This window comes from Physeter macrocephalus, chromosome 2, assembly GCF_002837175.3.
Source record: "Physeter macrocephalus isolate SW-GA chromosome 2, ASM283717v5, whole genome shotgun sequence".
Lineage (NCBI taxonomy): Eukaryota > Metazoa > Chordata > Mammalia > Artiodactyla > Physeteridae > Physeter > Physeter macrocephalus.
The window spans coordinates 24,551,072-24,575,000 of NC_041215.1; the positions used below are offsets into that span (position 1 = coordinate 24,551,072).

General features: G+C 45.0%; 1 protein-coding gene across 10 annotated transcripts in view; it reads left to right on the plus strand.

Annotated features, from left to right (window-relative positions):
• NCKAP5 (NCK associated protein 5) overlaps positions 1-23,929 on the plus strand; it is a 1,103,171-nt gene that overhangs the window by 983,579 nt on the left and 95,663 nt on the right. For 8 of the 10 annotated variants that reach the window (XM_055087128.1, XM_024114998.3, XM_055087129.1 and 5 more), the window contains 3 exons: positions 4,673-4,861; positions 9,987-13,750; positions 14,494-14,671. In XM_055087128.1, coding sequence (XP_054943103.1) covers positions 4,673-4,861; positions 9,987-13,750; positions 14,494-14,671 — 4,131 coding nt within the window. The remainder of the gene's footprint in view (positions 1-4,672; positions 4,862-9,986; positions 13,751-14,493; positions 14,672-23,929) is intronic. The other 2 variants (XM_055087144.1, XM_055087127.1) reach the window with 2 other exon arrangements.

The following is a 23,929-nucleotide window of genomic DNA, read 5'->3' on the forward strand; positions in this document are numbered from 1 at the left end:
AAAATACTTTCCTTTCTTGTGTTCTCTGCAATTCAATATCATGTCCCCCGGCTGATGAAGTAAGCAGAAAGTGTCACTCTCGGCAAACATATCATAAATCTTGCCTCGTCCCCAAGATACCTTTTTGGGTATTGATTACATCTCAAAGTCTCTGAGAAATGGCCGAGGAGCTTTTTATTAAAGCCCATGTCCCATATTACTCATCCTACTTTTATGATATATTATGTATGAACTTTTAAAAATTCATGGTCTGTACTTTTTTTTTCTTTAGCTAGGGTTATCTTTGTGCTTATTTGGCAAAACTTTAACCAGCGTGGTTTTTAACTCTCATTGACATAAAAAAAGTATCTTGAAAAACACAAGAGCCAAATAAATATATAATGAAAAATGTTAGGCTTAAAGCAATGACAGATAGACATTTGTGGATAACTGGCCTTTTATTTTACTGTATAATTTTATAAGTGTAGCTAGGAGAGTCTATATCGAAGGTAAATATTCTCAAGTTAGATTGGAATTAAATGTCGGTGGAATGCTGTCACTTTAAACATTCATGAAGACCTTAATGGCAACCAATCTATAATATGACCTTAAGATCAGGAATTTTTTAAGTTGCAGTTTTTATCCAAGAAAGCCTTGCCTTCACTCTCTATGTCTCTCTCCTTTTTTTAACTAAAATTATGGATTTTGTATTGCATTTCTCATGGTAAGGATGTTAAAGCATATGAGTGCTTCAAGGTGGTAATCTAAAATACACTAAGGGAAAAAGACACTTTGAATAGTGTAAATGGTATACTTTGCCAATTAAATCAACGCAATTAAGATAATGTTGCAGCGGAAACCAACATACATCTTGTGGCAAAGAAGAATTTTAATAATAATCATTATCTATTACTAATTACGACTCTTCTCAGGAGGATGTCTTGGAAGGAAGTCTGTATACGTGCAGGAGTTCTGCTTATTGACAGGGGCCTTCTTTGGAGCCATATCATAGTGGCTAGGACCTGGGCCTGACATCAGAATGTTGTATTGACTGGGTGACCTTGGACAAGATTTTAACGCCTCAGCGCCTCAGCTTCCTCCTCTGGAAAATGAGAAGAAATGATATTTCTTTTCTATTTCTGAGAGTTGTAGTGAGGATTGAATAAGATAATATATAAAATGTACATGACACAGTACCTGCTAACAGTTTGGAGCCATAACGAGATCTCCGCTGCTTTAGCCCTCTTGCGTTCTTAAGTATTTGGCCGCGTGCCACGGCCACAGAACATGGTGAAGATGGAGAATGAGAATAGAGAAAAGTGTCTACTGGTGTGTCTCTACTGAAGGTCACATCAGTGACCCGTGGAAATAAAGTACACCCACCTCTGGCTGTTTCTCATCACAGCGCCCATGTGTAAGACCATGATGGCATATTAAGAAGTGTAATGCATGGTCCCTTAGGGAGGCTATAAAGTATAATTTTTGTTGAAAAGCCAAGACACACACATATTAAAAAAAGAAACATTTGTAGTAATAGTAGTAAAACCTGACAGTTACTAAGTTTTACTATTACTAATAATTACTAAGTATCATTAAGCGTACTGCTACTAATTGGCAGGGGCTGTTCACTCTTCACATTGATCTTATGTGGCAGGTGCTTTCATTATCTCCAGTTAGAAAGAAGGAAACTGAGGCATGGAGGAGTTAAATAATTTTCCCAAGGTCAAAGAGTTAGCCAGTGAGAGAGCCAGGATTTAAGCCTTATAAGTGGCCTTGGGGTTCAACCGCTCAATCACAGAACAGTTATTTATTGGAGCAGATAATCCTACATGATAATCATGTGCTGATGAGGGAAGAAACTTCAGGACGGAGGAGCTCACTTTTCATCCATGATGTCAGAGATTCTGGGTCCCTTATTAAATTCCAACATTGACTGCCCAAGGTCAGGGAAAGGGGGGAGAATTTCCCAGTAGAGAGGACTCGCCCCTTCCTCTTCTTGGCAAAGAAATACTCTATAATCACCCCATCACACACACACACGCACACACACACACACACACGCGCACACGCGCGCACACACACCCTCCCCAGTACACTGCTCCAAGGGAGGGCTCACACCACTCCTTTCATCCTGCTCAGCGCAGCCCAGGTCACACTGTGAGATCCACAGCTTGCTACCAAGTAATCCACATGAGAGGTAATCGTCTCTCATCGCTCCTCCCAGGCTAGGGGCTTTCTACTCAAAGCACAGGTCCTGGACCAGCAGCATCAAAGCACCTGGGAATTTCTTAAAATACTACCTCTCAGAACCCACCTCAGAACTACTGAATCAAAATCTGTATTTAACAAGATCTGGGATGACTTATGTCCCCATGAAAGGGTGAAAAGCCAGGCTTAGGGGACACTTCTGTGCATAACTACCCCAGCCCTACCTGCCCCACATGACACTGATGGGCCTTCCCCACCTCCCCACAGTGTCCTCCCCTCCATCACATCTGGGCATCTCAAGTTCAAGGTCAAGGGAGAGGCAGCAGTGCCATCCTCCTCCAGCTCATCTTCTGAGTTCTAGTGTCCTGTCATCTTAACCCGACATCTGTATGGAGGTGCACACGTGTGTGACAACTGGGCAAGGAAGCTTACTTGTTAAAAAGAGGCCTGGGAATTGAGTTGAGTTGTAAACATAGACAGCATTTTGATCGGTGAGGTGGGAAGGTATAGATGGGAAAGACAGAAATCACATATAAGCTTCAGTACTTTGGGGAAAGGTAGAATATAAACGGTGACTGACACCTGTGCAGGGTGTGAAAAAAGCCATGGGAGAAGTTTAGATCGGATGGCCTCAAAGGACATGGATGCAATCTCTCTCTGGAGAGTAGACACAAGTTCCAGAGCAGAGGTAGTCCTAAATAAAAACCACCACCCTGCTGAGCCAAACAGCAAAATATCAGAGAGTGGGATGGAGAAAATAGAAGACACCCAAGTAGAAGTGGCTCATGATGTGATACTTCTGAAAGTCTGTGTTCAGGGCGTGTTCCAGATGTGTGTTCAGGGCATGTTCCAGATGTGTGTGCCGTGGCTGAGTCCTAACTGCCCTATGCTCCTTGCACTGGGACCGCTGGCAGAGGGTAGTTGTTGAGATACAAACATGAACTCCCCTTAGCTAACTTACGTCTGGCAGTAAATAAGGTCATAAATCAATAAATATTGCTGAAAGCTGGATTTTAAGACAACTTTCTCCTTTCAGTGATGTTTATAGCCAAATTTCAGGGGAAAAATAGAGTAGTAAAATCCCTTGGCATTTTCAGATCACTTAAAGAGATGATTGTGCAGCCAAAATGAAGTATCGATAGCAAGGCAGACGCCTGATATTGAAAATCTAACATTATTCAGCATTATGGGTATTGATTAGACAGCAGATTAAGCATGCTCTCTGTACCGATACAGGGGTTTCCCACTGACCACGGGTGCTCCCAGAACAGCATTACCTTCCTTCCCCAAGCTGGTGTTTAGTCATTGTCAGTTGGAATTGCATTTGGAGAACAGTGATATGTACTCAGCTACTAAAGGCACCCATAAAGTGTCAACCAATTGCACAAGTAAGGGACTTTGCCATTCTGCCAGTGACACAAAGACAGATGGTTTCCCATCAATGAGTTTCTGAGACAAAGCTTTTCTAGATAGGGGACAGGCATGAGACTGTAATGGAGAGGTTCCATTCTTGTGATTGGGGTGCTAAATTAATTTAGCCTGTGCAGTTAGTGGAGCTTCATCTGTTACATTAGGGGCCTAGAATGTGGCCGTCAAGATGTTCTGGGGTGTCTTCAGCTTTGTCACCTGTGCCTTGCGCAGACCCACTAGAACTCTAACTGCCTGGATCCTTCTGTGTGGGACCCAGATCTGTTTGATGTGAGAGTCTTTACCATTTGGGTAGCCAACTGATATGAAAAGTCCCAGGGTCTTTACAGCAGAGCCTCTTGATTCCCGGGTGTGGTGTTCCATTACAGTACACGGCTTCCTGGGCATTTGATCCCGGACTTAAAATGATGTTACCAGAGCCATAGGGGTCACAGGAGTGATCTGGTAGAACTGTCCCACCCTACACCGGAAGACGGTGAGATCCATGGAAGTTAAATGCTTTCTTTCTCAATATCTCATATCTGGTGGCCCTTGTAGCCTGAGAGCCAGGTCGCTCGACTCCAGGCCAGGGCCCATGCCCTTGAACCCTTAAGCCAAAGATGCTGCTCTGTCTTCTTCCTTTTGTAGCATTAAAGTCATGACTTGATATTGATCTGATTCTCTAACCAGTAGGACTGGATAAAATGGGAAACTACCAGTGTCATATTTCCACCTAACGATGATGGCAGCTCATAATAATTGAGCACCTGCTTAGGCCAGATCCTATGCTGTATGCTTCTCGTCTAGAAACTCACTTGGTCCTTGCAGTGACCCTAAACGGTGCGCGGTACTATTACTATTCACTTTTTAAAAAGAAAATGTAGCTCTAAAAGATTAAATAATTTCCCAGGTGTGTTAGTCAGAGTCATAGCCAAGATTTGAACCCCTAATCTGTCGCCCCCAAGGTCTGTGTTTCTAACCACAGTGCTGTACTCGCTCCTACCTCATCATGATGCTGAGCTGGTATTTCCTCCCCGCTTAGCAAAGTCCTAGCTCAGAGCTGTCCTGCTTTTTTTAGGAATGCCAGCTGAACACAAACTCAGGAACCCCTGCTTTGAAACGCCCTGGCATGGGGGTCGCCATCCACGGTTACCTCTGTCCTCGAAGCAGCTGCAGCGGCAGCGAGCTGTCTCTCTCGAGCACCTGCAGCGAATACTCCAGCGGCTCCTCCTGCGCGTGGCATGATGGGAAGGACCTCAGGAAAAGGGTAAGGCTCCTTTCAGGGCACTGCAGCGTCAGAGAGGACCAGAAAAGAAGCCTCTTCCGGTAGGAAGGCGGGAGGTGGGAGGGAGGCAAAGAAGGCAAGGACCGTTTGCTGAGTTCTTGTTCATTTCCGCCTCACAAAACCAAAGAGGGAAAAACGATTCTTCCCCATTACAGGGAAGAGGAAATTGGCTCCAGAAGGCTAAGTTCCTTTCTGGAAGTCACACAGCCAGTGAGAAATGGCATGATGTTTCAACCTCAGAGGACGGGGCCATCATGGGAGGGAGTTTGGGAGAGAAAGACGTTTCCCTTCTGTGCTTCGGTGGAGCCCACCGAGTCCCCAGATTTATATCGAGCTGGAACTGGAACCCTGGCCTGATGGAACTGACCACGCTTCAGACCGACTAAGACATTTTCAGTTAGTTTTATGGACCTCATGGCTGTGATGCTCAGAGAGACTTGTTAACGTCCGCTGCAAATGAGAGAGAACTTGGCCACGTGCCACGTCATTCCAGACTGAGCATCCCGTGAGAACTCAAAGAGAAGGTTTTCTTCTAGAGAACAGGGAGAGCAGTGCATTCTCTCCGAATAAGTGGCCGAAAGTTTTGGAAGTATCATTAGCTTTGTAGGAGTTTACTGCTCAAAAATAGCATGTATTATGTTGACCTTTAATCAATGCAATAGCCTCATGAAACACTAATCTTATGGCTGTAAGTTGGAGGGTGGCACGGTAGAGAGAGAGAGTTCCATGGTAGATGACAAGTGCTGTGGCTTCAGTGAAAGTCGAGCATGTCTCTACTTAGATGCCGGGAGTTCTTCTACCAGATTTTTAAATAACTCTTACGGCTGGAATGACTCCCATCTGCAAAGTGGGCTCACACAGCTGAAGATTCCTTCATGATTTGAATAAACATCTTTGCACACTGGTATAAGCCAAGAATCTGGAATAGCTGTTTCTGCAGTTTCCTAATGTTAAAGAAAAACAAAGAGCACAGGAGAACGGAAACCCTGAATTCGAATATTTGGAGATCAGTTTTCTGTCATCTGTATACATTTAGTTTATGACTTCAGAAGCATAAGAAACCAGGGAAATTCCATAACTGCCAGAAAATTTGGGTGAGGGAGGAGGTTTTTCATACTCTGAACAAGAACTCAGAAAAAGATTTCAAGCTTGAATTTAGAGCTTATTCCCTTGGACTCAGACTTACAATGCAAAGTGCGGAGCCTGGGGTGTTATCAGAATTGCTCCTTCTAAGGAGCTGTTCGGAGTTCTGAATAATGACTGCTAGGGACCTGGCTCTTAGCAGACTGGGGAGGTGGTCGGGCGGGGGGGGGGATGTTCTCTCTCTTTGTCTCTGAATATTGCTGGCTCCCAGAGCCCCTGCTCAGCTCTTTTCATTCACAGCTCTTTCTCTCTCTCTCTCTGAGCCTTTTTTTCTTTTCTTTTCTTTTCTTTTCTTTTCTTTCTTCCTTGAAATTTTTCCAGTTAGAACAACCCTCGATATTCTAGGGACATCTCTTCCCTGAAAGAGGAGAAATGAGGTTCTTAAGACACTTCATACACACTCCGTCAGCCATCATCTGGAGATTTAACAGTATCCCGTCTCAAAACGGCTGTGGAGTACCAGCGTGCCTATCACATCTCCCAGAGAAAAGTCCTAATTCTCAGGGGTCCAGCAAACTAGACCCAGTCCCATGAAGACATTTTATTTTATTTTATTTTATTTTTATTTGTTTATTTATTTATTTATTTTTGGCCGCGTTGGGTCCTCGTTGCTGCACGCGGGCTTTCTCAAGTTGCGGCGAGCGGGGGCTACTCTTCGTTGTGGTGCGCGGGCTTCTCACTGCGGTGGCTTCTCTTGTTGCGGAGCACGGTCTCTAGGCGTGCGGGCTTCAGTAGTTGTGGCACGTGGGCTCAGTAGTTGTGGCTCGCGGGCTCTAGAGCGCAGGCTCAGTAGTCGTGGCGCACGGGCTTAGTTGCTCCGCGGCATGTGGGATCTTCCTGGACCAGGGCTCGAACCCGTGTCCCCTGCATTGGCAGGCAGATTCTTAACCACTGCACCACCAGGGAAGAAGTCCTGAAGACATTTTAAGTTGATATTATTTAAGGAACTTCTTAAGTTCTTACCATGTACCAGGTACTCATTTAGTATTAACTTACATAATAAACTCATACAATATGAATTTGAATGTGAATATAATATTAACCTATGTAATAACAAATATATGACCAATGGTTCTTTACTAGTTCATAAGTATTTTTTTAAAATATTGTTTTGTGTAGAAACAGAAGGGAAGCCTACATGAAATGCACTGGCCTGCCCTCCATGGAGGAATCTGGCTCCTATTATTGAGTAATTACCACATGTCAGCTTTGTCAGCTCTTCATAAGTACTAGCTCATTTAATGCTCGTGATAGCTTATTAAGTAGGTTCTCCTATTTCCTCCATTTCACAGAGAAGTAAACTGAGGTGCTGAGAAATTAAATATCCATCCCAAGGTCTCATAGCCAGTAAGCGGAGCCGGGCAGTTAGTTCCAGAACCTTAACCATTCTGCTAGACTGACCTTCTTGAATCAGCCTAAAACTTGGAGGAGTCCCAGTTGTCAGGATGGGTTTGTTTCCATTAAGACCAAGAATGTCATTAAAAAAAGAAAAAAAGAATGTGTAAAACTGTTGTCTAGTCAAGAAATAGGAAAGAACTGTGGGCATTAAACCCAGGCTCCTACCTTGTCAGCGGCATCTTTCAGCCAGCTGCACTGCTCCCCAGAGCAACTCTCTTCCGACTTCTCCCTGCAAAGAATGAAGCCGCCAGTATGAAATGCCAGCTTCGTCCCACCGTCTCCCCGACAGGAGAATCATGCTTTTTTTCAAGTTTCAAGATTATCCTCAACCTTTCTCAAGCTATTAAATACCATGACCTCCTTTGGAAAACTGTTGGAGGAATGTGGCTAATCTCACAGGGTGGGGAGCCAGGGCCCTGGGAGGTTTGTAGCCTTGGGCCCTGGGATGAATCAGACCACAACGTGGGCAGGCTGCGGGGAGGCAGAAGGGAAGCGGGTAGGCAGACACAGAGCACGTCTTCTATGGCGTGAACAAATCTGCCCTTTTCAAGCTCTAAGAGGGTACTCTTGCCTGGCTTCTCTTCTTGTTCGTGAACGTGACATCAGGATCATGGAAATTCTTAGAAACCCAAGCTGTGGCAGTCTGCTCACTGGTCAGTCTATAATACCCAGACTTACTGAAGGGATTTCTTCTGATTTCCGAAGGAGTTTTTAATGGCCCAGCAGAAGAGGAGGGGGAGGGGGGAGCATCACCAAAATAGAATCTATCCACAGCAGCCTCTGACCCTGGAGAATTTTCCAAAGAGAATATCTACTTTGACTTAAAACCAAATATACGTATAACAAATAAAGAAAAAATAAACAAGACATATTGTTGATAACAAGATTTTTATGATTTTTAAAAATCATAAAACTTTTATGAGAAAGTTTTAGATGTAAGCAGATGTTCACAGCTTACTAAGAAGCTGAGATTCCAAGGTAAGTTTCTGACATGGAGTTGACCTCTGCTTGCGAGCACTCGGGTGTTCAGAGTCCTGGAGCAGCAGGGCAGCTAGCGTGGAGGTGCCAACAGGAGCTGTACTCTTAGCCAAGACGGGCGCAGGGTGCACATCTGAAACCACCAGATTCATTCATAGACATTCTTCATCGTTAATTGTATAGCCTTTTTAAAAAACAAAGTCATGAGGTCGGAGCCTCCCAATTTCCCCGAGCGCCAGTTTGTGATTAAACTCTGCAAGTTCCATTCAAAAGAGGGGTGTTGGAATAACCTATGGTCTCTGTTATGACTTTGACTGATATAGAGGGTAGAACAGAGGCTAAGCTTCATTCCAGCAGTATCGCATCCAGATTGAGGGTGCAGTCTCTAGAGCCACATTGCCTGGGTTCAGATCTCCACACAGCCACTTCAGAAATGAGTCATAGGAAGGACCCAGGAGACCAGAGTTCAAACCTTTGTGCCAGCTCTTCCTTAACTATGTGATCTCCAAAGGACAGATCTTGCTGAATCTCAGTTTCCTGCCTAGTAAATTAGAACTGATAATGTCTCCCTCATGGTACTGTTCTGAAAATTAAATCAAAGCACTGGGTCAGGGGCTGGTACACAGCAAATGCTTGGTCAGTGTAAGTTTCCTCCTCTGCCATTCTCTTTCTTGCTAGCAGTCATTTGATAAATATGAATGTCTGAGTAGAATGCCATGCTTTTTTCGATGTCATTTCTTGGTCACTTCTCCAGAAATAACACTGGTATTTGGAGAAATATGAAGCACAGGAAAGTGACCTTTTGAAGTTAGTAGGTGAATCATTGCTACGAGTTTTAACAGCAAATGCCCAGCTGCTCTATCTGTGTGAACATTTCACAGATGTTCACTGCCTATCAAGTAAAGTCATGAAGCCACATGACATTCTAACTTTCAGTCATTAGAATGGAAGGGACCGTAAAGGCAGGGGCCAACTCACTTTTCCATTTACCCTCTTTGACCTGCCATCTACACTGCGCAGTGAGCCATATTGTCTTCTGGTTATTCCCTAAGTGTTCCTTAAGCATCCTTTTGCAATTTAGGTCTTTGCCATCCCATTTCTTCTGCCTGGAAATCATTTCCTCTACTTTTAAACTAAGGCAAACCTATCTGTCTTTCTAGGACTAGGTTTATTTTTAAAGAAAAGAAAAGAAAAGGAAACTTGTATGCTTTTTGTGTTTCTTTTCCAAACAGACATGTGGTCTCCCTCCTCTGAAGTTCTGGAGTACCTACTACCCCTGTATGTCTCATATGATCCCTTGACTTATGGTTACTTGAGCTCAACTCCTCCTGGGAGTTGCATGCTCCTTGAAGGCAGGGTCCGTATCTTCTGCTTATCTATATCATATGCTGCTTAGCTCAGGACCTGGCAAGGCAGAGATTCGCTGCATAGTTATTGAAATAGTTTGAATTAGTTAATGAATAAATGCATTTATATGTGAATATTTATCAACCACTAGAACTAATTAAGTTTAATGATGGCCTTTTCCTTTTAGAAATTGGTGATCCACAGAGCTCAATCATTTCTCATATCTCCTTTTCTTTCCTAGCAGTCATCACAAAATTGGGACAAAAGGTTAAGTATTGACTCTTCACTCCCGAGTGGCTTTGCTAGTCCCACAGATGAACTACCTCCGACTCCCATCAAGGAAAGCCACATTTTGGAAGGACTCAGAAAGCTCCAGAAGCGAAAAGTGTTACTTGAACCCCCATCAGTGATAACCAAATGGGGTTATAAAGATTGCATGAACTCCAATGAAGGAATCTATTCACCAGGCGTTAAAAGTAGCAGCCTCGAGGAATATCCCCCCTGCAAACCCACGGACACGGGGAGCCCCTGCAAGGAGCCCCACAAGGCATTTGTTTATGACACAGATTCTCACGACGATGCCGAAGAGGACCCTTCCTCCTTAGCCTCGCTCCAAGCAGTTCCACGCCAGGGCTGCAGGCTGCATGGTTGTAAATTAACGCACAGTGTTTCTGACGGTCTCTTTGGCTGGGAGCCGAATGGCAAACCCTGTTCAGAAACCACCTCCTCGGTCTACCCCTGGGAGAGGCCTGAGAAGCTGACCAGCTCTGCTAGCAACTGTCCCTTGGAGCGGAAGCTGTGCCCAGGGGCGCAGGGACCTCAGGTACAGAGAGAGAGGGACCCGCACGGCCAGGGCTGCCTGGCTGTCAACCTACAGCTCTCGGACACTGATGACACCGAAACCCTGGATGAGCTGCACATAGAGAGCAGTGACGAGAAAAGCCCTTCCGACGTGTCTGTGACCGTGGACGCCGACAAGCCCGTGGAGAACCTGGACGTCCGCGTGGGATTTGGAAGATCTCAGCGTGGGTCCCCTGAGGAGGAAGAAAAACAAGCGCCCGTCCACTTCGAGAGCAGGCCAAAGACGTTTAGTTTCATTAAGCAGCAAAGGGTTGTAAAACGGACTTCCTCAGAAGAATGTATTACTGTCATATTTGACGCAGAAGATGGCGAGCGCGTTGAGCTCAGCTCTCACCAGACTGGCCTGGTCACCGTTACCAGAAAGGAGATTTCCATCCATCAGGCCCCTGCTGGGCCGCAGACAGAACACACTGAACTTTTACCTCAGGGAATTGCTCATTTACAGCCAGGGGCTGCTGCTAGAGACTATCCTTTCTTGAAGAGATCTGAAGAGGAGACTGAGAGGAACATTCCAAGAGGAGAAGCAGAAGGTGTTGCCGTGACGCCCACTGCATCCTTCCACCCCAGGACAGTGACGCAAAGCACTCAGCGACAAAGGCTGACCAAACCAACACACGCTACGTCATGCCAGAGTCATTCTAGGTCCTCTGTGGCCACGGGCATCTACCAGAAGAAAAGTCTGACAAAAATACCTACCAGGGGCAAGTCTTCACCTCAGAAATCGAGGATAATGGAGCCTGAAGCCTCCCTCACCGTCCCCTCAACGGGCCCAGTGACTCCTGAGAGATCACCAGCTCCAGGGAAACTCTCACGGTTCAAAAAGCCTGAAGGCCCAGAGCCCCTCTTTGCTTTACCGCCAGATTCGCACATTCCAAAACCCTCCACCCAGCTCCCTCACGGCTCCAAAGTGTTCAGCAGAAGGGACTGGGCCCAGTGCTCCAGGAGTCAGATTCCAGCGTCACAGCTGCTGCCAAGGTCCCCCGCCGAGCCGGGTGACCATGGCGAGCCCCCCACGAGGGAGGAACACTGTGACCCGGGGCCAGAGGCCAGGGTGAGATCGCCCTCCCTGCCGTCCCCTCCAGGCAGGTCGGTCTCCCTGCTCGCCAGGCCCAGCTACGAATATCTGCCGCCGCCTTCTTGGGCCAAGCCAGAAAGCGGGGTCCCCAGTGAGGCAGCAAGGACGGCATTGAAATCCCCCCCTCTGAAAGGATCCTGTGCTCCGATTATTTATTTTGATCAGACCGTGACAGAAGTGCAGGGGAAGAGACCTTCTGTGGCCTTCAAAAAGCCAGTCTTCATTCCCCCTCCGCCCTCCACAGAGACAGCAATCCAAACCAGATGCCCTGCTCACAGCCCCTCCAGCTCGTTTGCCGGGATGGCCCCAGGGCCCCCAAAGGTCTCTCCAAAGAGAAGTGTCCCCAGAACCCCACCTCACCAAACACTTGGGACCACACAAACGGACATAGGGTTACGGACTCCGAAGAATTGTCCTTCTACCCATGAGCCACTGGAAATACAGTCTTCCAAAGCTGCGTCTCCAGCAAGAAAAGGACAGTTGAATGACAGTGTCTCCACATCCCCCAGGCCTTCCTTCTTAGGGGTAAATGAGTCACCATCACCTCAGGTTAGCAGGCCCTCATCATCAGCACCCTCCAAAAGCCATAACACCCCGCATGGTTGTCAAAACCCTCATGAGAGAGGACTGAAAACTCGCCTCCCCGTTGGGCTCAAAGTCTTCATGAAGTCTCCCCAGTTGCTCAGGAAAAGTTCTACAGTGCCAGGGAAACATGAAAAAGACAGCCTAAACGAAGCCTCGAAAAGTTCCGCGGCTGTGAGCAAGGATAAGCCAGGGACCTCCAGGAACGCAAGCAGCCTTGAGACCACAGGAGGTGAGAGAAATGTGTCTCCACTGGGTTTACGAGCACAAGAGAGTCTGGCCGAAGGGCTTCCCCTGGAAACAGCAACGCCAGAGTCATTGGAAAATCGCACGCCTGCGGCTGATGGGAAAGATGCGGCAGAAAACAAGTCTGTGAAGAGATCCCCGTCCTCCAACAAACCGCTCCTAAAACCAGCTCTCGGCATGAACGGAGCCAAAGCCCGCAGCCAGAGTTTCAGCGCTCACTCAGGGGACAAGCCCCCCACGGCCTCCGTGGAAGGGCCAGGCAAGGTCCGGACTCAGATTATTACCAACACCGCTGAGAGGGGCAACTCCCTCACCCGGCAGAGCTCCTCCACGGAGGGCTCTCCCAGCAAGACCGCGTCTGCCCCCTTGTCTGACGGTCTCCCCGGGGCTGGGAGGCCCCTGGGGCATCCTTCCTCCAGGCAGGGCTCCCTGGGGAGTACAGGCAGCTCCAGCAGCCAGCACGGGAGTCCAAGCAAGTTGCCTTTGAGGATCCTTCCAAAATCCGAAGGGCCCCTCGCCCCACCTGGAACAGAAGAGCAGCAGGCCTACGCCCAGGGAGAAGGCCCCAGGGTGACTGCACCAGAGGAAGCAGGCAGCGACCACGGCAGGGGCCCATCCACGCCAAAAGACGGCCCAGGAGCCCCGCAGAGTCCGGGGAGGACACGGCACCCCAGCAGTTTTGAAACCAGCAGGACCTCCAAGCTAGAAACTTCTGGAAGGTATCCAGACACGTCTACAACCAGGACCGGTGTTGTGAGCCCAGAAGCCCCCCTCTCACCCACAATCGAAGAAAAGGTCATGTTGTGCATTCAGGAAAATGTGGAAAAGGGCCAAGTGCAAACAAAGTCCACCTCTGTGGAAGCGAAGCCGAAGCCCGGGCCTTCTTTTGCCAGCTGGTTCGGTTTTCGGAGGAGCAGACTGCCAGCTCTCAGTAGCAGGAAGATGGATGTCTCCAAAACCAAAGCAGAAAAGAAAGATGCAAAAGGTTTGGGGTTTGGAAACAAACAGCTAAAATCAGAGAGAAAAAAAGAGAACAAGAAGCCTGAGCTACAATGCGAGATGGAAAATGAACTTAACAGGGACATGGAGCTGGCAGATGGTCCAGACGGTGGTTTACAAAACAGAAATAACCTGAAAACACCGCCAGACATTTATGACCAAGTGAAGTTTGAATCGAGAAATAGACCCAGCCCTGTTCCATGTTCAACGAAAGATACCTTTATGACGGAACTTCTAAACAGGTAGCGTGTTGGCAAAGAGGGTGGCAGTGTAGAGGGCAGTGCAGAACCCCACCCACTCCTCACCCCCCGACAAGGAGAGCTGTTTGTTTCCTGCATACTGAACATCAGTCAAGCATGTTTCTCATACAAGCAGAAATGCATCGTAGCAATCTTTTATACATTAGCCAGAATTTAAACAATGAAATAAAAGTTAGCAATGAAATGGTAATTTAGTCCATGTTACTTTGGTAACCAAACCAATGGTCTTTGAAATTAAAGAATGGTAAGTTTTATCAAGGTTGATGGAAATTCAGCCTACAGTAGAAATCATGAATGTACCCACAGGGCATGAACTGGAAGAAAACTACACATTTGTTTTTAAAGGATGCTCATCCCACTGATCGTACCGAGCAAACTTAGAAACTTTCCAGAGGTAATTACAGATTCTGCTGCTCTTAAGCCAGAAATATATTTAGCAATCTTTCCCCAGTGGTTTTTACTTTATTCCCGCACTCCCCGCCCCCCTCCATCTCACAAGCAGTCCTAAAAATAAAAATAAATTATTGCATTGTCAAATCTAAATTGACACACTACTGGAATAGCAGATGAAGATTTGACCAAGGCCAGTGAGACACACTTATCACTCGAGGGTTTAAAGACAAAGAGACACACGGAGGTTACTTTAAACATTAAAGGATTGGGAAAAGTAGAGCGATTGAAGAAGAGCAATGTAATTGATCAGAGCAATCACTTTCTACCTGCAGAGTTGATAAGAAAGCAGCTCAACAGACTGAAAGTGGATCAAATAATGTTTCCTGCAGGAGTGTGTTAAAGGGCAGCTCCCAGGGCTCTTGTGTCACCGGCAGCTCTATCGGCGCTCAAGGAACCCACAAGAAGAACATCAAAACCAAAGCAGATGTGGAAATACCGAAGGGCTCCCTGGTAAGTCCTTCACCATCCTGGTCATGAAGTGTCAGGTTCTGAGATGGGCTGGTTGGGTTCTGTCTGCCCTTTGCTGATGAAAATAGATAGGCAAGAGATTACGGGGGAAAGGGAAAGCTAAAGCCAAAGAGAAAAAAGAGGGAAGTCTTGGTGACACTGTAGCGGAGCGATGGCAGTTAGATTGGAATGGGCCTGGCTCCCTCCACTCAAGCTGCTTCTGTAGTTCTCTTTTCAGAAGGATGGTATAATCACAGTGCAGGCAAATGATGCTGCGAGCATCATCTTCAAATTATACCCTTGTGCTGGGAATTTGTCCTGATGGTGGTGCTTTCCATCATTTCCAGCAACGCAAAGAGGAACGAAAATGATTATAAAAAATAAAAGTGCAGAACAATTTAGGTGAACATTGGCTATTTTGATGATTTGATTTAAGCATTTTTCCTAAAGTTGTAAATACCGACTTATCCTACCTAAGACAGAAGGTGTTAAGACTTAAGAAACTTATCCTTGGAACCAGGCCTGGATGCTGCAGGGCAGGGAGAGGGGACAGAGCCTGGAGCTGTGCCCCATGCTCCCGGCTGGGACATCAAGGCTGTCCTGGGACTGGGCGCTAGCCCCGGAGCTAGCATGGTCCGCCATGCAGGCTGCACATCGGGGCTGCTGTAGGCTGCCCAGGTTTCCTGAGCGACGGGGACCTCGAGGACGGCCTCCCGCAGGAGGCGGCGGCGGCAGCTACCACCCCCATCGTGACGGCCACGGAAACACGCTCGGCCTGACAGCTATCCCTCGTTCGGCAACCCACAAGGCAACGTGATAGCAAAAAATCGTGTCTCCTATCGTGTCCGTGGTGGTGGTGACCCTGGACCCTGGGAGCGGCCAGCTATTTCCAGTACAACAGGAGGAGGAATTGCTTCAGGACAAATGAACCAGAAAACATCTTAGGCCTTCAAAATCCACCCATCGCTTTGAGAAAAGCTCCATCCAGTCAAGAACCGCCTTCATCACTCCCGTGAAGTTCCTTTCCTTCTTGGCTTGACCAGCTGCCCTGAAGGGTTTTCTCTTCTGTTTGCAATAGACGTGCTGCCTAACCAAGAACTCCTAATTCCTCAGACACCTCGATCGTGATAAGGCAGACAGCTGGACCTCGGGTTGTAAAAAGAGTGCTTGATCTGTTGGCTCCATCGTGATTCCGGACAGAGAGTCCAGCTCTGGAATGAGCTCTGAAACTACCTCCTGGTGTGACCTCAGAATTCCTCAGACACCTCGATCGTGATAAGGCAGACAGCTGGACCTCGGGTTGTACAAAAGAGTGCTTGATCTGTTGGCTCCATCGTGAATCCGGACAGAGATTCCAGCTCTGGAATGAGCTCCGAAACTACCTCCTGGTGTGACCCCAGGCCGTCGACATGGTCACGAAGCACAGGGCCAGCAGAATGGCACTGGGGTCTTGGGCGGGAATGCCATCAGCTTCTAAAAAATGGTGGCAGACTGCTGTTCGGGTTTCCAGCAAGCTGGGGAGAGAAGCTTGGCTGATGCTGTACGTTCCTTAGTTAGGTCAGGAATCCAGACCCGTTCACCACCGCCCGTGAATCGGGAATGAGTGATTTCCAACACTAACGGCAGAATTTGCACATTATTTCAGCTCACAAAAGTATTGTTACCTGCAGAGGATCACGCTGGATTTTGGAAATTTAAGTGCAAAATCGCTGATGTGGAAACCTTCTCGGGGAAGTGATCAGGGGGTGCTTTTTCCTGTGAAATAGTACAGTTTCTACATTGTTTTGGAGAATGCGGGGTAGAAATAGAGATTTCCAGATGTTGAGGCTTTTGGTATTATTTTGGATCTTTGATCCTCTTTGGGTACCAGTTTTTAAGACGACGGCAGTACTTTCCTTGGTTTATACTTTTCTTTTTACTGGACTAGATGATCTTCTATCCTCAAACATCTAAAAAAGTATACTAGCTGTTTGCTTCTATTTTAGTAATACTTTAGGGGAGAGGAAAAAGGGTGGTTTGGGCCGATTAGTATAGTTTGATTCGACTGAGATTAATGCTGATAGAATTATACAGTTTAAATATTAGAACCAAAGAGGAAGCCAGTCACTAGAATCTGGATCTCATAAAGAGGACACGTTAAAATTCCAAATATGTGGGGCTTCCCTGGTGGCGCAGTGGTTGCGCGTCCGCCTGCCGACGCAGGGGAATCGGGTTCGCGCCCCGGTCCGGGAGGATCCCACATGCCGCGGAGCGGCTGGGCCCGTGAGCCATGGCCGCTGAGCCTGCGCGTCCGGAGCCTGTGCTCCGCAACGGGAGAGGCCGCAACAGAGGGAGGCCCGCGTACCACAAAAAAAAAAAAAAAAAAATTCCAAATATGCATGCTTGGTGCTCACCCTGAAGGATTGAGAGCTAGGTCTCCCAAGAAAAGTTGAAAGCAGAACGCATTTGAAAGAGCTTCCCAAAAACGGAAAAGAACTTAAAACTAACGATCCTGATTCGATGTCTCAGAATTGCATGACTTCCATCCTGGATTTACATAGATTTGAGCCATTTGAAGACAGCCTGTATTTCCTATTTTAATGACTGTGAATGTCCTATGACTCTTCCCAAATCTTGTTGAGCTTTCCCATAAGGGAGGACGCCCACTAAACATTTCCCATATATGAGTTTTCGTGGGGAGTTTAATTTAACTCTTGTTAAAAAGTGTGTGTGTGTACACACACAGATTTACACACAGATATACATAAATGGAACTTTAAAAAAAGGTAACTCCATCCATTTTCTGTAACTGTCATGGACAGGTTTTCATCATTTAAAATACATGTAAGATGGAAGCAACCTAAGTGTCCATCAACAGATAAATGGATAAAGAAGATGTGGCACATATATACAATGGAATATTCCTCAGCTGTAAAAAGAAACGAAATTGAGTTATTTGTAGTGAGGTGGATGGACCTAGAGTCTGTCATACAGAGTAAAGGAAGTCAGAAAGAGAAAAACAAATAATACCATATGCTAACACATATATATGGAATCTTAAAAAAAAAAAAAAAGGTTCTAAAGAACCTAGGGGCAGGGCAGGACAGGAATTAAGACGCAGACGTTAGAGAATGGACTTGAGGATACGGGGACAGGGAAGGGTAAGCTGGGACAAAGTGAGAGAGTGGCACGGGCTTATATATACACTACCAAATGTGAAATAGTTAGCTGGTGGGAAGCAGCCGCATAGCGCAGGGAGATCAGCTTGGTGCTTTGTGACCACCTAGAAGGGTGGGATAGGGCGGGTGGGAGGGAGATGCAAGAGGGAGGGGATATGGGGATATATGTATATGTATAGCTTGTTCACTTTGTTATACAGCAGAAACTAACACAAGATTGTAAAGCAATTACACTCCAATAAAGATGTTAAAAAATAAATAAATAAAAATAAAAAATAAAATACATGTAAGAGAGAAAAAAAAAAAGAAAGTTATCCTTTTTGGAACTTGACTCCCTATCATTTAGTGTTTTAATTATGAGGTCCAGAACTCAGGGGGTAATTTCCTTTAAAAAAAATGAATGAAAGGCATTTTTATATTTCCGCAGGATATGCCAGTTTCAAATAATATTTTTGTTTTTAAATTACCTTAAATTGAACTTCCTCTCCTTACATTCTTTCTGTTCTTGCATCACTGGTCTGGTGATATTCATTGTTCCTTTATGTAAATTTTAAAGCACTCGAGCAAAAAACAATATCTTTTCAGAATTCCTGTATCCATATATTTTTGTGCTCTAATAAAAGAGGTTATAAAATATACTATGTGCTACCATTTTCCTAGGGAGAACCTGAAACATGAAGGAATTACTCATTTTTTTCTGGAGTGGTTCAAGAGTAGAGGAGATTTTAAAAGTAATCGTGATTGACATTATTAGTTTTTAATTAATATTGATGTTTAGGGTTCCTTAGAGTTTCACTTTAATTTGAGACAAATGTACATTTAAATGCTTTTTTTTTTTTTCAAACAGTTCTTGACTCTTAAGAGCTCTAAGGTCTTTTTTTTTTTTTTTCTTTTCCAAACCCTCTGAAATCATATGCAGACTATGTTCTTTGCAAAAGCTTTTTTTTTTCTTTTCCCCACTTCTTGCTCTTGGCTTCCATGGTATCATGCCTTCTTGAAAACATAGATGTCCCTTGCATTATAAAATCACAAATTATAAGTGTGTCTAAGGCTGCCTCTGTAGTGTCACTGAAAGGAAAGAGAGAGAATAAACGTGTGGAAATGTGCAGTATGCCAGAAATTCAATCCAACTGATCTAAAACTTTGATAGCCTGGCAGAGCCCCTTATCAGAGGCGCTCAATTTAACTATGCCCCATTTAATATGGTGCTGACAGCTTGGGGTATATCTTCACTGTACAGAAATACCAAAAAGAAAAAAAAAACTGTTTAGCTTTTACAATTTCATTTTTACTTTCTTATTACTTCCTAATGCTAAAGTAATTTGCCTTGCTTTTCTTCTCTCATTTGCAGTCTTTTACAGTGTAATAATATTTCCTTTGGTCCTTCCAGAATATCTGCAAGAAACACTCTTATTGTTCTCTGCGAAGTACAAGGATTCCCTAACCACCAAATATACATAATCCATAGGGATAAGCTAATTTTCTAGTTAGCTGCAAGAGGAAATTAGTCAGGCTGGGAAGCTTTCCATATAGAGGAATATTATTAACCTAGATAGTTGAACAGCTAGTCATTTTTTCAAAGGTAAAATGCAATTTTTTTTCACCGCTATAATCGTCAGTGGGGATTGGACTAAAATTAACTAATTTCAGAAAGGACATTGGCCATAGTCCCCTTGGGGACTAGTAAAAGAATAGCAGTGAAAACCTATTCATTATATGTTATCAGCCTATATAGAAAGGAAATGAGATGCAAAATGAGATACATTCTTAGACCATAGCACATTGATGTGAATACCCACGAACCTTTTAAAATCAAGAGTTTAAGGGAATTTTCCCCTACTGGGGCTCAAGGTAAATTTGCTTTCTGCTTCTTTTAAAGTGTGTTGCAGAGAATTCTTCTCACAGTAGTTATTTTGGGTGAAAACAGTAGCTGCACGTAATGCATTACATATCACATTTTTTTCCTGAATAAAATCACTCTTCAAAAATCTTATACCAGGGACTTCCCTGGAGGTCCAGTGGTTAAGACTCCGCACTTCCACTGCAGGGGGCGCGGGTTCGATCCCTCGCTGGGGAACTAAGATCCCGCGTGTCGCAAGGTGCAGCCAAAAAAAACCCCAAAAATCTTATACCATAATATACCATCATCCTTTGCCCTTAACAAACTAAGACTATATGTAGTTATGAGGGTCCTAAGGCATTTTAATTATTTTAATCTGTGGTAATATAATAGAAAACTTATTTCCATACATATATCAAGTCCGTGTACGTAGCACACCTCCACTTAGTTCACTGGTGACTGCATATCCATTTTCAAGACTGCTAGATGCATTCTACCATATGTGTAAAAGTCTCATTAATGCTTTACTGAATTAAATATTTTTCTCTTTTCAGAGCCTTAATTAGAGGCTTATGTCCCCATTTATGCTGTCATTTACAGACCACTTATCTCTAACTTTTGTGTAGTTTAGACAAGGGCCATGTTACTTTGCACTTTTACTTAAATTCTACACAATCATTGTAAGAGGGGAAAAAGGCATCCCCAGAAAAGATTGCATCAGTATTAAGTAAATAAGTCAAAAAGAAATGCAGGGCTTCCCTGGTGGCGCAGCGGTTGAGAGTCCGCCTGCCGATGCAGGGGACACAGGTTCGTGCCCCAGTCCGGGAGGATCCCACATGCCGCGGAGCGGCTGGGCCCGTGAGCCATGGCCGCGGAGGCTGTGCTCCGCAACGGGAGAGGCCATGACAGTGAGAGGCCCGAATACCACAAAAAAAAAAAAAAAAAAAAAAGAAATGCACACTCCTTCCTACATGTTGTAGGTCCTTCCTTCCTGTGGATTTAGATAATTTTCTGAAATGAGAAGTCTCAAAGGAACAGCTCCCAGCTCCTATTGAACTGTCACTAGACAATATAAAAATCGTTAATGAAATTAATGCGATCATATACCTGGAAAGAGATGGCCATTTTAATATGGGTATTTTAATTTAAATTATGAGTATCCTCTTCACCCTGTGTCACATAGTCTGAAAAAATCACATATGCTAATAAATAATAAAAAAGTATCAAATACAATCCCATTAAAATTGTGCTGTGGTGATGAAGTAGCATAAAATAGTACAATAGTTACACAAATTGTTATCATCTTATTAAGTTCGGCAAAATTTTATAATTTCAACATCTTTAATTGAACAATTCTGTTCTAAATGCTATTTGGATGCTAATAAGAAGCATGTCTATTTTGCCCTCCTCCTGCAGAGTTTTCTAAATGACTGTCTTTTCTAAAGGTAATGCCTTCCAGGACTTTTCCCTCCAAAGATCACTTCTCTCGACTCACAGAGGTTCATTAAGTTCTTTTCCTTTTCAATGAGCTTTAACATCAAAATGTTCTTTTCTTGGGATGCAGTTCCTGTTAGGATGATTCAGAGAAGAAATATACACAGAATTCCAAATGAAGGGGGTCCCCAAGTATTGGGTTTTATTCTGCCGTTATGTATATATGTTTGTCAGCAATGAATTATTTTCTCCCTTTTTCCTCCTGTGTCCTTTGTAAGCACGTTCCTCCCAGCCTTTTCTAATGGGAGAAGTTAATAGAATATAACGGGTACAGTGGCATTTAATGGTTACCTGTTAGAGACTGGCATTTAGTACAGCTCTTGACCACAACCGCAGAGCTCAAAAGATGGGCAAGAGTTGGAGGTGCACCACTAGAAGGTGCCCAAAGTACTGGCAGCAAACTGAAACCAAAAATAAACCACATCATTGCCCACGAGTCACCTGCTACTTCTTACCAAATGGGACATTACTGACATTGATTTGTATCCGTTCCTGGTAGAGCAATGGCTGAAGAAATTCTGAATCTCTAACCACCATTGTTTGCTGAGCCAAACTTCTTGGTTTTGTGACCATTCCCATCTGTGAAGTGCTTTGCCACGTGAAGAATTCACTTTGGCAAATTCTTCATCTTGAGCTGGCAGGCCCTTGCCCCCAGGAAAGTTCCACAACCTTTCGCCAACACACAGCCACAGTGTGATCAAGAGTGAAAATTAATTTTAATTTCAGCCTATGAGAAATATAATTAGCAAGGGGAATCTGCTGCCAAAATAAATTATGCCCCTCATTTCCATATGGAAATGGATTTTTTAAATTACTCTCCACTTTGCATTGAAATCTATTTGTATGGATAATTAGAGCTGACAAGTATGCCATTCTAAGGCACTCCCCCATTTTCCATTCCTTTGTTGGTTCTTCATCCATCCCCTTCCAATTCAAAATTTCCCCTCCTGTGTCATTTGCTCCTCAGGGGTCATTAGCCCAGGGGAGCTGAAAGAACTCCTGTCTACAAGCCCAGTTCCTCTGATAAATACCCAAGAGGCCACGTTTAGCGTTTGCTGTTAAGCACTTAAAGCCCTAGAAAAGTTCTGACAAGGAGCTGACAGGTAGGACCTCAAGATGGTTTTTATTTTCCTTCTTAAATATGATACTTGGACAGAGGGGGTGATTAGGTTCCACCGAAGGCGTCGGAACAAGTAGGAAAGAGAAGCAGGGCACTAACACACACACACAGAAAACTTTTTTGCTACTCTTAAATAAAAATGTAGTTTATGTATATGTGGAATACCACCTACCTAATTGCCAGACACTAAGAAAGATAGAGTAGTTCTTGGGAAGGTCTGGAAAGGATGACAGTGGCAGTATGGCATACTGAAAACTTAAATTACAGCAGTGAGTAGGGGTCAGGAGTGCCCGCTCTAAAACTGACATCCTTTTACAACCCTGAACAGATCACTCACCCTCTCTAAGCCTCTTTTCCTTTCTCTCCACGATGAGAACCTTATTGTAATCATTGGATTCTTTTGTTCAGAATTTCATAATCATTGGATTCTTTTGTTCAGAAAGAATTTCATAGGCTGTTGGAGATGATGATCCACCCACTTTCCAGCAGGGTAGCATGGCACCCCTTCAAGTTTAAAATTGGTTGATTTAGAAGAACCCAAAGGAAATACTATTTTACCTAACAGATGTGGGAGAATATGGAGCATCCTGTCTTAGGTATTGGAACGGGCTGAAAATATAGATTTTCTTGATGTTTCTGTAAATGAGGATAGAAAGTTCCTGTTGGATTCTTAATGGAAATTTAAGGTCTTTGGGTCTCCTTCCTTTTGGGTTTCTTGGTAGCTTTGTCACAAAGAGGTCACTGAGCTAGGTGAGCTTTGGAAGGCAAATAAGTAACTCGTTAGCCTTGATGATATGCACAGAGATTCTCCTCTCTGCCATCCATAGATAGTAGAAATAGAGCTGGTTGATGTTGCTCTTCTTCCCCCATTCCCTCACCTACTTCCTCTGGAGGTACTAACAAACACGGCAGTGCTGACAGCAGACAGCTGATGGGGAAAGAAAGTGATGAAGCATGGCCTCTGGATATTCAGCCCTTAACACCCTCTCCTTTTAGGGTTCAGGCAGTCACTGACATACTCATGAGTGTTCCTTCTCCTGGCGATCCGTATGTACGGATTAGGCACCAGTTACGTTCTGATATTGGAACCATGGCCATGAAATGTAAAGAATTGGTCTGATTCCATTAGTTATGAAAAATAAGAGGTTAAGAAGTAGAAAGCGAAGTCTAGCTCGAGGTCAGTTTACCAGCATGTGACTTTCTATATTGTAAGTACAAAATAATGGTTTCCCGGCATTCGACTCAAGCCCCCGAGCAAATCCACTGACAACCTCTACTGTCCCCCCCCGCTGCGTCCATGGCACAGTTCATTATTATCGTTGGCTGCCCAGGTGACTGGCTGGGATGTATTTTCAAAGAGCTCTTTAGGGTCATTTTGCCAAGGACCATAATCTGTCTCGACCTTGTGGCCAGGTCTACACTGGCATAGTCCCACGGAAATCTGAGAATAACAAAGTTCCGCCGAACGAACACAACTCTGAAACCAGCAAAATGGAGCTAACAATAGCACTTGCCGGGCTTCCCTGGTGGCGCAGTGGTTGAGAGTCCGCCTGCCGATGCAGGGGACACGGGTTCGTGCCCCGGTCCGGGAGGATCCCACATGCCGCGGAGCGGCTGGGCCCGTGAGCCATGGCCGCTGGCCCTGCGCA